Source organism: Prionailurus bengalensis, chromosome A3 (genome assembly GCF_016509475.1).
Source record: "Prionailurus bengalensis isolate Pbe53 chromosome A3, Fcat_Pben_1.1_paternal_pri, whole genome shotgun sequence".
In the NCBI taxonomy this organism is placed as follows: Eukaryota; Metazoa; Chordata; class Mammalia; order Carnivora; family Felidae; genus Prionailurus; species Prionailurus bengalensis.
In genome coordinates this window covers 16,953,729-16,967,459 of record NC_057354.1, presented here as the reverse complement: position 1 = coordinate 16,967,459, position 13,731 = coordinate 16,953,729, and the positions used below count along the sequence as shown (strand labels likewise).

General features: G+C 42.1%; 1 protein-coding gene across 1 annotated transcript; it reads left to right on the top strand.

The window, feature by feature from the left end:
* Positions 1-627: 627 nt before the first annotated feature.
* On the top strand, positions 628-6,860 carry SRSF6 (serine and arginine rich splicing factor 6). The gene is made up of 6 exons (XM_043602348.1): positions 628-1,010; positions 1,234-1,382; positions 2,738-2,862; positions 3,222-3,430; positions 3,697-3,780; positions 3,877-6,860. The coding sequence occupies exons 1-6, from the start codon at positions 904-906 to the stop codon at positions 4,235-4,237; spliced, it is 1,035 nt and encodes a 344-aa protein (XP_043458283.1). The 5' UTR covers positions 628-903; the 3' UTR covers positions 4,238-6,860.
* Positions 6,861-13,731: the final 6,871 nt, after the last annotated feature.

Below are 13,731 nucleotides of genomic sequence, written 5' to 3'. Positions count from 1 at the left end.
AGGAGAAAAAGAGAGCACCTGTGTAGGAGGGCTGCCAGGTCTTGATTAACTTTCTTGGGCCAGAGACCTCGGTCGTACTCCCTTTGGGAGCACCCACAGCGAGAGTGGAATTACCACGTACACAGCAATCTACAAGTGACTTGCCAGTGTTTCAAGAAAAGACCCATGGAGGGGGACGGGCAGCGAGGCGGTCAAGGCTGATGATAGCTGTGAGACCACCAGGGATAGAGGCCAGCAAGGCTGTATACTCGTAACGCGAAACCGTGCGGGTCACCACTACTCCGGAGGGTAAACCTCGGATTAGGTGAAACGGGATAATCATGGGTCGGAGCGCGCGTTGCCCGCCGAGCGGAGCGTGAGCCGATCAGTGGAGGAAATTTGCAGCCTCGCTTTAAGGAGCCAATCAGAGACCACAGAGTCCTATTAACGACAACATCAGGAACCAATGAAAACCGGGAGTCCTCCGGGACTGCCTCTCAAGCTCCTGTCCCGGAGAGATCACACCAAGGAGGTTTTTTAAAAAGTACAAATTAGAAGACAAGTCTGTGGCTCGACGACAGAAAACTACGTTTACAATAATGGGTGGAGAAAATTGTGTAAGCGAGCAGAACTGCACTTCCCCAAAACCTCGCGGAAGTGGACCTGCAAGTCACCCCCGAGCCCTGGGCTCCAGAGCGGGAGGGTACGTGCTGCGCGCTGACGCCACACGCTGGCCCCGCCCCCAACTCGCCCTCCCTTATAGTGCAGCTCTGGCGCGCGCGCACCATTGTGTGGCTGGACTCGGCCGCCGCTGCGGTGTGAGGCGCGTGTTCGGGCTCTCGCCGTCCCCGCACCCGCACCGCGGCTCCTGCTTTGCGGTCAGCCGTTCGACGCCAGCCTTCGGGCCCCTCGCCCGCCACAGACATGCCGCGCGTCTACATAGGACGCCTTAGCTACAACGTCCGGGAAAAGGACATCCAGCGCTTTTTTAGCGGCTATGGTCGTCTCCTCGAAATAGACCTCAAAAATGGGTGAGTCCGGCCTGGGAGCCCGCGTCCGTCCGCAGTGTCCTGGGTCTGGCGGCGGCGGGGTCCGCTGGACAGAAGATGGCCCAGGCCGCGGCGCCGCGTGGCAGGGCCTCCAAAATGGCGGCGGCGCGGGGTCGCGGGAGCGCGCGCGGAGGGTGGGCGCGCGGGCGTGCGCGCCTCCGGCCTAACGTCGCCTGCCGGTTCCCGGCTCTCGCACCGCCCCCAGGTACGGCTTCGTGGAGTTCGAGGACTCCCGCGACGCCGACGACGCCGTTTACGAACTGAACGGCAAAGAGCTCTGCGGCGAGCGCGTGATCGTGGAGCACGCCCGGGGCCCGCGCCGCGATCGCGACGGCTACAGCTACGGAAGCCGCAGTGAGTCCCACCCCCGCGCGCTCCGCGTCCTTGGGATCCTGGGGGGCGGGCGCAGGCTTAGGGTGGGCGGGGTGGGGCCTCCCAGCCCGGGCAGGCGCGGTGGCAGGGGTCCACTGGCTCCAGTGTCCCCGGGCGCCGCTGCCTTCACGCCTGCCCGGGACAGCTACGGGACGCCGGAGCGCGGGGATTGGGTTGTGGGTTTTGCCTAGCCAGGGTTGGGCTGTTTTGGGGCTTATATATTTAATTTTGTTGTTGTGGGGGTTTTTTGTTGTTTTGTTTTTTGTTTTTTGTTTTTTTTTTTTGCTAAGTTGGGGGCGGGGGGTGGCTTGGGCCCCTGTCAGCACTGTCGTGGGCTCTGCCCACGGAGGAAGTGAGGGATGGCAGTATTTGTTGTATCCCCTTGCTTACCTGACAGTGCTTTAGCTAGAAATGTGAATGTTTTAGAGTAGAAGTTTGAGGGCAGGCTGGGGTGGGGGTGGGGTGGGGACGGGGTAAGGGGAGGAGTTTTAAGTTTAGGTCTTAGAGTGATTAAAATTGGCAGGGGCCAAAGAAAATACTATTTTTAACTAATGTGGTATAGTACCACACAGATTTAAATGAGCTTTATGCTGCATTTGAATTATTTGGGGCATGTTACTGGGAGGAGGTGGGAGGGGTTTGGTTATGTTAAATGTTTGATGTTGAAATTGTTGCATGTTGAATTCAAACTTTTTAACAAGTCCTTGATGTTTCAATTTGAAAGTGACCAATGGGGCTGAGGCTGTGTCCACTGAGGCTAAGATGACTGCCTTTCCTGATTGGCCTTGGCTTTTCCATACATTGTGTGACCCTTGCCCTATGACCCTTTGGCTGACCTTACCGGAAGCCATGACGACAGCAGCCTTTTGCCATTAGACGCAGGGTGATGGTGAGGATTCCAAGGGTTAGACAAAACTGGTTAATCTGAACTAGGTGACTGTTACCTTGCGTGTTTTGTGGCCAAACCACCACCAAAAACCTCACACTGTGATGTAAGTACTTAGTGTAACTAGTAAACATTTTTGTAAAATGTAGAAATGCATGTAATCAGTTAAGTTTTATATTTTACAATGTTCTGTAAAATAAAACTTAGCGAGGTAAATTGAATAAAGGAGCAGTCACTCTCTAACAGATTGTAGGAGAAGTTTAGTTGGATTTAGTCTATTTGACTTGCCCTTAATTTAATTTATGGCAAATCACAACTGTATCGAAGGTTTAGCAGTATAATAGCAAAGTCCTACTCCAGTAAATAAAAGTTGATATGTTTGTACTAACTTTCAAAAAACATGCATCCCTGTCATTACAAAGCATCTAATTATTCTCTTCATGTGATAAAGGTGGTGGAGGTGGATACAGCAGTCGGAGAACCTCTGGCAGAGACAAATATGGACCACCTGTTCGTACAGAATTCAGGCTTATTGTAGAAAATCTTTCTAGTCGTTGCAGTTGGCAAGATTTAAAGGTATGTGCTATAATTTGAGATAAAAATGATACGGCTGGGGCACCTGGGTGGCTCAGTTAAACATCTGACTCTTGATTTCAGCTCAGGTCATGATCTCACAGTTGGGTGGGTTTGAGCCCCACATCCGGGCTCCGCGCTGATAGCTCGGCGCCTGCTTGGGATCCTCTCTCTCTCTCTGCTGCTCCACCTACCCATGTGTGTGCTCTCTTTCAAAATAAATTAAAAAAAAAAAAAAACGATATGGCTAATGTTTAAAAGGTAGGCTTTTGCTTCACTTTTTTCTTAAATTTCTGAGAATCCAGTACAGTACGTAGATTTTTTTCATTACATTTCTGAGTTTAATCTTGTTGCTTCTTTAGGATTTCATGAGACAAGCAGGTGAAGTAACCTATGCGGATGCTCACAAAGAACGCACAAACGAAGGCGTGATTGAGTTTCGTTCCTACTCTGACATGAAGCGTGCTTTGGATAAACTGGATGGTACAGAAATAAATGGCAGAAATATCAGGCTCATTGAGGATAAACCACGAACGAGCCACAGGCGGTCTTACTCTGGAAGCAGATCAAGGTAATTTGTTGAAATACAGGGAAAGGAGAAGAAACCATATTTGCTAAGAGCAAAGAAAAATTCAAGCAGCTGTATTTCAATTGATGCTTAGTTGAAATTCAGTATGTAGTCTCTTGTGTTGTGCATCATTGAGGTTCTTTTCAATGTTTTAAGGTGGACTTAATTTATGGTAAGAAATTATATTTTGTTTACTGTTTTTTGTAAATGACACAAAAGTTTGTGTTGAGATGTGAGATTAATGTTTTTTATTGCATCTTTTGTTATAGGTCACGGTCTAGAAGAAGGTCACGAAGTAGGAGTCGCAGGAGCAGCCGCAGTAGATCTCGAAGTATCTCAAAAAGTCGCTCCAGGTAAATAATGAGCTGTTAGATCTTTTTTTCTGAATGTTACTCTATTTGTATGTTCTGGCAAGGTATTGAGAAAAAAATCTGGCTCTTCTTGTCCAGATCCAGGTCTCGGAGCAAAGGTCGATCACGTTCTCGATCAAAAGGCAGGAAATCCAGATCAAAAAGCAAATCTAAGCCCAAGTCTGACCGGGGCTCCCGTTCACGCTCTCGGAGCAGATCTAAGGAGTATGAGAAATCTCGAAGCAGGTCTCGTTCTCGATCTCGTTCCCCCAAAGAAAATGGAAAAGGTGATATAAAGTCAAAATCTAGATCAAGGAGCCAGTCTCGTTCAAATTCACCCCTACCTGCTCCACCCTCAAAGGCACGTTCTGTGTCCCCTCCACCAAAAAGAGCTTCAAGATCCCGTTCTAGATCTCGTTCAAAGTCGAGGTCACGGTCCAGATCGAGTTCCAGAGATTAACTTAGGACTCTACATTCTTTGCACACTATTATGGAACACTTTCCTACTTGCTTAAGCAGTTACTCTTCCATGTTTGTACTTGGCCTCTTTGCAAGAGGAATCTCCTGAAAACAGGGGCACACAGAAATTTGATTTGTGGCCAAATTTGATGAAAAAGATGAGGTTCTAAAGAAATGGTGGCATGAAGTCAAAGATCCTCTCCCTTCTTTGTAGAATTAAGATAACTTTGATTTTATAGCTTTTGAGCTAAAATAACTTTTGTAAAGATTAAGCTCATTTAGATTTTTTTTAAGTATTTCAGCAGGATCTGCTGCAGGGGTTTTGTTGTTTTGTTTGCTTACTTTTAAATTAACCGTTTCAAGCTTTGAATACCTAAGGCTTTAGAGGGAGAACCCAATTTTCAATTATGTTGGCTTTTTATAAGCTTGAGTTATGTAAGATTTCAATAAAAATTTGCTACCAAGATAATTGCCTTACTGAATAGGTCACTATTAAATTCCTTTAAATATTGGTAATCTACTCTTTGTGGAAACAATGTAAATTCAAAGTGTAAAAGAAGGCAAGCCTCAGACCAGCAATAAATTATTGGATTTGGATAACATTTTGTGCTGTTAATCAAATTTGCCAAAGTCCTATCTGCCCCTTTGAGTTTAAAAGGTATTTCGTGGTCCGTCTATTATACGATTTTGCCTAAGTTAGTGGATTTTAAATGATGAAAACTTTTCAACTTAAATTTAATTGAACTCTTGAAGTAGTTCTTAATACTTGAGAACCCGTTTAGCCTGGTAATCCCACTTTATGGAGAAATGGTCAGTGTAATTAGTGTTTTGTTAGAATATGGTTCCATGGTCTTTAGTGTTTGTTGTATGAAAATGGAAGTAGCCTTTCTTTGATTGGAAATTTAGCATATTCTTGTTCAAAGTAGAAGAGCAAATACTGCATTTTCAGCTGGAAGATTATTATATTTAACAGGCACTTAACAGGTTGCTTGGTAAAATTGGTTGCTGATTAGAGTGAAATTCCACCCAGCCATCAGTCGTTAATGGTTGATGGGGTTATGTGATAATTGATTAGATCATCCTTGTAACTTTACAGCATATGGTGGGCTTGAAAAGAATTTACATGGGTAACCTCTAAATTTTCTGTACTTTAATATATGCTGTGGGAGCCAAATTATACTGCAAATTTGTAGGAGTTACTGGATAACCAATGGGTCCATGCATCTATAAACCTAATTAGTTGAAGTTGCAATTTGAGAAATGAATTACCCTCTATTTTTATGTTCAGATACTTTAATTCCATTTAAAAGCACTCGTTAATCTTGGTTTGAAACCAAGATACAGATTGTTTGACTCCGCTTTATTATCTTCTAGGATCTGTCACTGCATAAGGTGTCAAGGACTGGATTGTACTATAGTGGGGCATAGTGGCATAGTGCTCATCATGCCACAGATGTGACTAGAAAGCATGATAATCTAGAGTTGGTTTGTAGGTTCCAATAATCCAGAAGGCATACCTGAGATGAGGCTGCTTGAGAAAATTGAGTCAAAGATTCAGGTGTCAAAATCCCAGAGTAGCTGGGAGGAGTACTTGCTAGTGCATAGAAAGATTTGTTATTCAGAAATTTCTGAGCTTCCTGTTAGAAAATTTTAGAGCCTACTCTTAGGAAAATAGTGCCCCAAAAGGCTGATGCTTCTTCCATGACCTTATTTTCTTTTCTTTACTCTCATACTGTTTTAAAGTTTAGATATTCACAAGAAATGGGTTTTTTTCCCAGTATAAACTTCAGAATATGAAAGAAGACACTAGTGTCTGTGATTGTAGTTATTTTCCTACTTGAAAGAACAGAAGTTACAATTCACGAAGAGGCACATCTCCTCCAGCTGCCCTTCAAAATTTGGTTAAAGAACAAGTTGGTTTAAGAATTGGCTTTGGCCAAAGTTTTCTCGTTTTCAGGGAAAGAACAAAAGCTTTTAAAACCACAGCCTTTTAAAAAGGAAGGAGGGGGGAATATTGCAGTGTGAAATTTGACTTTGTAAAAGTGTAAAACATCTTTCAACTGGGCTTTCTTGTGTTAGTCTAACCTCACATGGTAATGGGCAGGTTTACCTACGTTGTTAGCTTGCTTGCCCCCAAAGTGGGTAATTATATGGGTAAGTGCCTACGCCCATAAAAGTTTCCTGGTAATAGCAAAGACCAACTTATTGAGAATCTAGTCCTATTCTATCCCTGTGGACCTCAATGTCATTGGATATACCTAAACCACTATAACACTGGCCCACTTGAGAACAGAGTTGACTGCTGAAATGTTTATTAGTTCCTTGCTAACTTATCAGTAGAATCTGAGAGTCTGCAACATGCCATGTGTAAATCCTTGGCTAGATAGAGTATTAAACTGAGCGCAAAAATAGAAATGAGCAACATCTCGATTCCCCTTTCTTTTTACCTGATAGTGTTGACTGACACGCCATAGTGCCTTTAAGGCCAATTTGAGTCCTACCAGTTCCTGTGATTTACATTCCAGTCCTGTGTTGTTACTACCTTTCATCTTGGTATCTTCTTTTCCCCACTTTGTTAACCTACTTTATGCTTTATCTCCTCAATAAAATGCTTACTGAGGGTTGCTGGTTTTGGATTTATTGTGTATTCCCACTTAGTACCAAATATTTGGTAAATGGTTTTTTCAACTAGAGTTGCCAGTTGGCAAGCCATTCCTGACTTGAGTATGAGGAAAAGGGCTTTTCAGTTCCTCAGAGACCTGTTTTAGGATCTACATAGTGGATGGTTTATCTTGGGCAAGTCGTTGTGCTTTAATGTCATCCATGAAATTGGCAAGGACAAGCCATGAGTTGTGGAGATTAAAGATGATGATCAGGAAACCTGGCTGGCCCCATCAGTGGAGCATAGACTCTTGACCTTGGGGTTTATGGCTTGAGCCCCATGTTGGGTGTAGAGATTACTTAAAATCTTTTTTTGAAAATAGAGGTTAATATCAGGAACATGTTGTCATATGACATGTAATAGCCATAATAAGTACTATCTGCTGTTGTGAAGGATTAACCATATGAAACTTTTTTGTATTGTCTTGCTTTGTTTACACATAAAATTTACCTGTTACCTTAATAGTGGTTTGAGCATTTTCTGTGACGTATTTTTCAGGTAAACCAGGAAGCTTTAATCACCTTTTCCAAAGTCCTTAACCTAATTTCCTTAATTTAGACTTGGAGCACTCTAAACTTCGGCAGTTTACATTTAGGAAACCTCACATTTTTATTATTTACCTTGTTTTCAGAAGGCAGTTTTCTGACTTTATCCAATTTCAGTCCTATGGCTGTTGGATGTTTTGTTCTTAAGTTTTGACTTAATTTTAATTGCAAAATTAATATATACTTGGGAATATAAGGTATCTTTCCTTTAGAGCTCACTGGCTAAGGTAGCTGCCGTTAACAGTATCTGTCACTGCCCAGAATTATTTGATCATAAAACCTATTCTTCCCAATAAGCTGTTAGTCCTTACCGTGAGTGGTGTTCTGCAGTTTGCTTTTACTAAGATCTGCTATTTTAAATGGCTGACTAGTATACTCCTGAGTGGATATATAGTAAGCATACTTGTTCAGTATCCTCATTGTTCTATTTAATCCCTTGGCTTGTGTAGCAGGAATGAAAAATACTATTTTTAATGTTCAATATCAAACGATAAGAAAGTTTTTTTTACATGGTTTGGTACCTACTAATTACCAATTTACACATTAAATTTTGAACTTTTTGAGGCAATGACCACATCTTGAATAAGATGGATCTATGTATGTTTAACACCAGGTTTCCATTTGCCAAAAGGATGAGTTAATGGCAGTTGTGTAATTGATCTAGGTCCTCAATAGCTTGTTTAGATTTGCTTGGCTAGGTTACAGCAACCCTACAGATGGGCCCTCAGTATAGTACTTAAGTGATTAACCTTTTATAATACTTGAATAGAAAGGAGTCAAAAATTGAGAGATCTAAAAAGGTTAACGTGGCAAATTTCACCTTTGACCCCATGGAAGAAGCCAGGAACACTAGTTTCTTGTGTATCCTTCTGGAGATGTAAATCTAAAAGAACTGGTATTTGCCGGGTAGTCTCATCAGAGCTCATTGGAATTTTGCAAAAGCAGGTGGTACTGAGTATTACAGCTCAAGCACTAGGAAACTTAGTAATTAAGTTTTTATTTACTGTTTACACTCGTTTATACCCATTTTCAATATCATTTCTGAGGAAATCATGGAATTAGCATGAAGATTTATTAGCAGAGGCAAGCTTTAAATCCTGGTTCAGTCCCTAACAGCCCTAAAGCGTTAAAGAAAAACAAAAAAACAATGTCAGATAATTCCTCCTAGTGAAAAGCACTCAGATTAAGGAAGGCTCAGAGAGTAGAGAATGAATAGACTTTTTAAGTAATAATTTTGATAAACAGAAAAATCTTGTACAAAAAACTGGATACCCTTTTCCCATCACTAATTATACTTTGTTTCATTTACAAAAATTTTTTTCCTGAATCATGAAAATAAGAGACATCTTGCTGTTTTTTCCTTAAAAACTAATTCCTAGGAATGGGACATTCTCTGTTAAACTACAGTGCCTACCAAAAATAACATCAATAAAGTACTGTTGTCTAATCCATGCTCCATAGATCTGTCCCAGTTGACCACTAATAATTCTTTGTCTTTTTTTTCTATTGGTTCAGGATCATTTGCCACGTTTTGTTGTCATGGCTTTTCGGTCTCCTTTAATTTGGACCGCGTCCTCAGCCTTTTTCTTGGCCTTGTCATTTTTGAAAAGTAGAGGACAATTATTTGTAGAATTGCCCTCAATTTGGGTTTGTCTGCTGTCTCCTCATTGCATTTTTAGCAGGAATATCACAAGAATGAGATTATCTTCAGCTAATCATGTCCAGTCATCTTATAATAACCTGTAAGGCAGTACTTCCTGTGAATAGACTGTCTTATAAATAAAGTTAAGAAAAGGGGTTTTTGTTTTTAGGAAGAGAAGGAGCTAATATTCAAGTTTAAGAGCTGCTGAAGGGAGAGCGTGGATAGCATCAGAGAGTACACCATTACCACTGAAAGCTGGAGTGTGGTTCTCCTAGCCCAGAGCCAAAAAGGGAGCAGGAGGCTACTTTAAATAGAGGAGAGATTAATAGATTCCATAGAAAATAAGCCATGTTCTCTTGTGTAAAACCATGCCCTCTAGTATTGTTGTGGGGGTAAATGCTGTTATCAAAACATTGGCACAGTCACTCCATGGACTAAAATACTCTGTAGTCAAACCCTAATACTTTCTTTCCTAGCCAATTGAGGAAATGGTAGGCAAAGCACAGTTGCTGATTATGGTGCCCAAGTATCTGATTAAGTGACCACTGCTACTTTTTAGCTATTCATGAACAGCCTTGAGTATACTACTTAAATATATTGCTGTTACTTTGATTTTATGAGCTTGCAAGCACCAGTTAGAGAATAGTATGGTGAACCAACTCCTGAATACTTAATTCAGCTTTAACAACGTATGTCTGTCCATTTCCTCTCCAGATAATTTTGAAGGAAATCCTAGATACTCCAGCTGAAGACCGTTCACTATATACGACTAAAAGACCTAAATCTCTTTGTTCTCTTGTCCCTTGCAGTATATTTTTTGAAGGCCACTATTGAGTAGTTTTTCAGTCTTGATTTTGCTGATTTCATGCTAATGATATTTAGCATGTTCTAGACTAGATCTAAGAACAATATGATGGTTCTCAAAGTGTGCCTGGCCCAGTAACATCAGCATCATATGGGAATTTGTTAAAAACAGTTTCTCAAGCCCCACCCTAGAATCAGAAACTAAGTGGAGTCCAGCCATAGGTGTTACAATAAGCCTTCCAAGTGATTCTGGTGCTTATTCAAACTTGAGACCCGTTATTTTAGAGGTTTTATCAGATTCTGTTTTGTTTTCCTTCCCAAAACTACTTGGGTATCTTTTTGTCATTGGCAGCCATTGATGATCTTTTCCTGAATCTATTATTAAACCCACAAACCGTGATTTTACACACCCTTTTTTTTTTTTTTTTTTTTTTTAATCCATTGCAGTTCTCCTTATTGATGTTGCCTTGTTCTGTCTTTGGTTCATGAAAGTCAACTCAGGTTGCCTCATGAGTTCATTTGAAGCAACCCTAATAATCTTTATCAGTTTCTTTTCTTTCTAATATGATGAGATTTCCAGGCTCCTCTCTCTAATCTCAGATCTGGAGGCAGCCATTTCTCCAGTGAGCTCTGGTTATCTTTATTTGGAAATGGTATTTTGTGAGTATAGTCTGGACTTTTGGGTGTTCATTGCTACTAGTTGGATCTTTCTCAGGCCCCACAGATCATAGTACTGTCTGCTCTTGGGAAGGTCTTCTGCAGGCTAAACATCCACTCAGCCCTTTTCAGTTCATCAGTTTTGAATTTGGTTTGTCAGTATCCTTACAGAATGGGGCCCACTAGTAGCAACAGCACTCTAGGTTTGCTTTAACCTCCTCAGAGCAAAGCAAGTAGTATGTGGACTCCCTGCCTTAATAGATGTTCAGCTGAATTCTGGGCCAGTTCTGGCAAAGGAGTGAGGAAACTTTAGTATTCCTGCAGAATCTCTTCACCTTCAGAGAAGGGTTTAAAGTAAATAATGTGTCCTCTTGTTCTGGGTGATAGGAGTAGAGGGAGAAGGAAATTTAGAGCCTAAATTTCGGTGTCATTGTAGCATACACAGCAGCATTATAATTGGGATGCACAAATAAGATCTTAAATTACAGCTTGTATCCACCTTTGCTATAGATGACATTCCCTTGTGGACCCAGCAGGAACTCAAGCCTGGATAGCTGTGGCTGTGATTATAGTAAGATGATCAGTATGATACCTGAGTCATAATAGTCTAAACTCACATTCAGTAAATACTTCTTAAAGGCCTTGCCAGATTCTTTTATGTGTGTGTGTGTGTATACATATATCCCCATCCTCCCTTAATGAGCAGAGTACCTCCTGTCCTTTGATTTTGACCAGTGGAATTTTGGTAGGCATGACATGTTTAGTAGACTAGATACTGCCCTCCCCTTCCCCAAAGATGCCTGTCTTCTAACCCTGTAACTTGTGAATATGTTACCTAACGTGGTAAAAGGAACTTTGTAGGTGTGACTAAATTAAGGTCTGGAAATGGGAAGCTTATCCTGGATTATCCAAGCGGGCTCAGTGTAATCACAATAGGCTGGAAGGTAAAAGGACCAGAAAAAGCTGATGCGAAAACAAGCAAAATCAGACACCAGAAGATGCTACGCTGTGGCTATGAAAACAGAAGGAACCTCAAGACAAGAAAACAGTTCTCTAAAGCCTCTGGAGGGAGCACAGCCCTGCCCACAGCTTAACCTTGTGAAGGTCCTCTCCAGGCTAAACATCCCCTCAATCCATTTGGACTAATGAAACCCATTTTGGACTTCAGAGCTCCACAACTGCAAGGTAATAAATTTTTGTTTTAATAAGTCACCAAATTTATGGTAATTAGTTACTGTAGCTACAAGAAACATACAACCTGACTAAAGGCTTAAATGGCTTACACAAATGGACTTGGTCTTTTGCATCTCTACCATCACTATGAGAATAATATCCCTCTGTCAGCCTGCTGGTCCTAGGATATGAGACAGGTGTCAGGGGGTAAGGGAAGGTGCCTGTTAGCCTCAAGCCTACAGCTTGAGACTGCCCAGCCTAAATCCACCAACCTGTGTACGAAGAAGAAAAACTTAGGGGGTTAGTAATTTCATTTTGCCTAAACAAATAGACACTTTACATTTGGCCCTCCCACACCACCACGCCTCCATTCTCTGTTCTGAGCCCCAGGAAGTTAATCTCTATTGGCTCCGTCCACATACTCTTTTGCCCTCTGATTTCTGATTAGGTTCAGCCATTAGGGAAAAGCAGTAGGAAAGGAGAGCGAAAAGATTGAGATTGAAACACCTATTTCCACAGCCTCCTCTCTGTAGGGTTCAGGCTGGTGGTGGTCCTCATCTGAAGGGCATAGTGTGCTACATATGGCCCTCTTGTTCCGAGTCCTGATAACCACAGTCTCCCCTTTCTTTCCTAGCCCCAATGGTTTTACTCTAATAATTGTGATTTTCCAACAACCTGCCCATCCCTTTAAAAATAGACCCTTTGTGGGGCGCCTGGGTGGCGCAGTCGGTTAAGCGTCCGACATCAGCCAGGTCACGATCTTGCGGTCCGTGTGTTCGAGCCCCGCGTCGGGCTCTGGGCTGATGGCTCAGAGCCTGGAGCCTGTTTCCGATTCTGTGTCTCCCTCTCTCTCTGCCCCTCCCCCGTTCATGCTCTGTCTCTCTCTGTCCCAAAAAATAAATAAACGTTGAAAAAAAAAATTTTTTTTTTTAAAAAAATAGACCCTTTGTTAAATTCTCTTCAGATTTACTCAGTTGGAGTGTGTGCCATGTTTCTTAACAGATAACAAATATTTCGTATTTCAATAAAGTATGAAACCTTACACTAACTTGATGATGTTGCTAAATAAAGCAAAGTTGAAAGGTTGACTTTTTTCATTTCCTGTCCAAAGCCTGGGAGAGGTTCTTGAGTTAATAAGTACACCAAGGAACTTTATTTTTGCCTCTCAGTAGATAAGCTTTTCTAAGGGAGATGCCCACCTACTCTGCCACCCCCATACCTGGCCAACACCGTCCAAGTAGCTGGTTTGTACCAGAAAGCCAATGTGTGTTCCTTGAGTGGAAGAAGGGAGATTGGAAGGTAAGTTCCAACCTCATCCAAACAGCTGATTGTGGGATATGACGTGCTATGGACTGAATGTTTATATCTCCCCAAAATTCATGTAGAAACATCCCCAATGTGATGATATTTGGAGGTACGGATTCTGGGAGGTAATTAGGTCATGAAGGTGGCGCCCTCATGATTAGAATTAGCACCCTTATAAAAGATCCCTTGCTCCTCCTGCCGTGTGAGGACAGAGCAGGGAGATGACTGTTGGTGAAGCCAGGAAGCAGGCCTTCACTAGACATGAAATCTGCCAGTGCCTTGATCTTGGATTTTCTAGCCTCCAGAACTGTGAGAAATAAGCTTTTTTTGTAAGTCACCTAGTATAGTCTGTGGTGTTCTGTCATAGCCTAAATGGAGGTATCTGATAAATGACACCAGAAGATGCCCTGGAGCAGATAGAGTCAGAGTAAAGCAAAATAATGGCTTGTATAGACTTCGGTTCTTGGTCCACCTTTCCTAAGTGGTGTTTGTCCCCTTGACAAGGTAAATTCCTTGGGGAGAAAATCCTTGGTACTGGGAAATAAAACCCCTTGAGACCCAGTGAGACCCAATTTGGGCTTTGATCATTTGTGTTGTTTTAAGCCACCAGTTTGTTCCTTGATAGAAAATGAATATGGCTTGGTCAGCTGATTCTTTTTTTGTTGGGTTCCTCAGGATCATCATAAGACAAATTGTTGAGAACAAGG

Excerpts from the sequence above, each read along its gene's own strand:
- SRSF6 (XM_043602348.1), top strand. The coding sequence starts at position 904 with ATGCCGCGCGTCTACATAGGACGCCTTAGCTACAACGTCCGGGAAAAG. Across the intron at positions 1,011-1,233 it reads GAAATAGACCTCAAAAATGG|GTACGGCTTCGTGGAGTTCG; the intron begins GTGAGTCCGGCC and ends CACCGCCCCCAG. Across the intron at positions 3,781-3,876 it reads ATCTCAAAAAGTCGCTCCAG|ATCCAGGTCTCGGAGCAAAG; the intron begins GTAAATAATGAG and ends CTTCTTGTCCAG.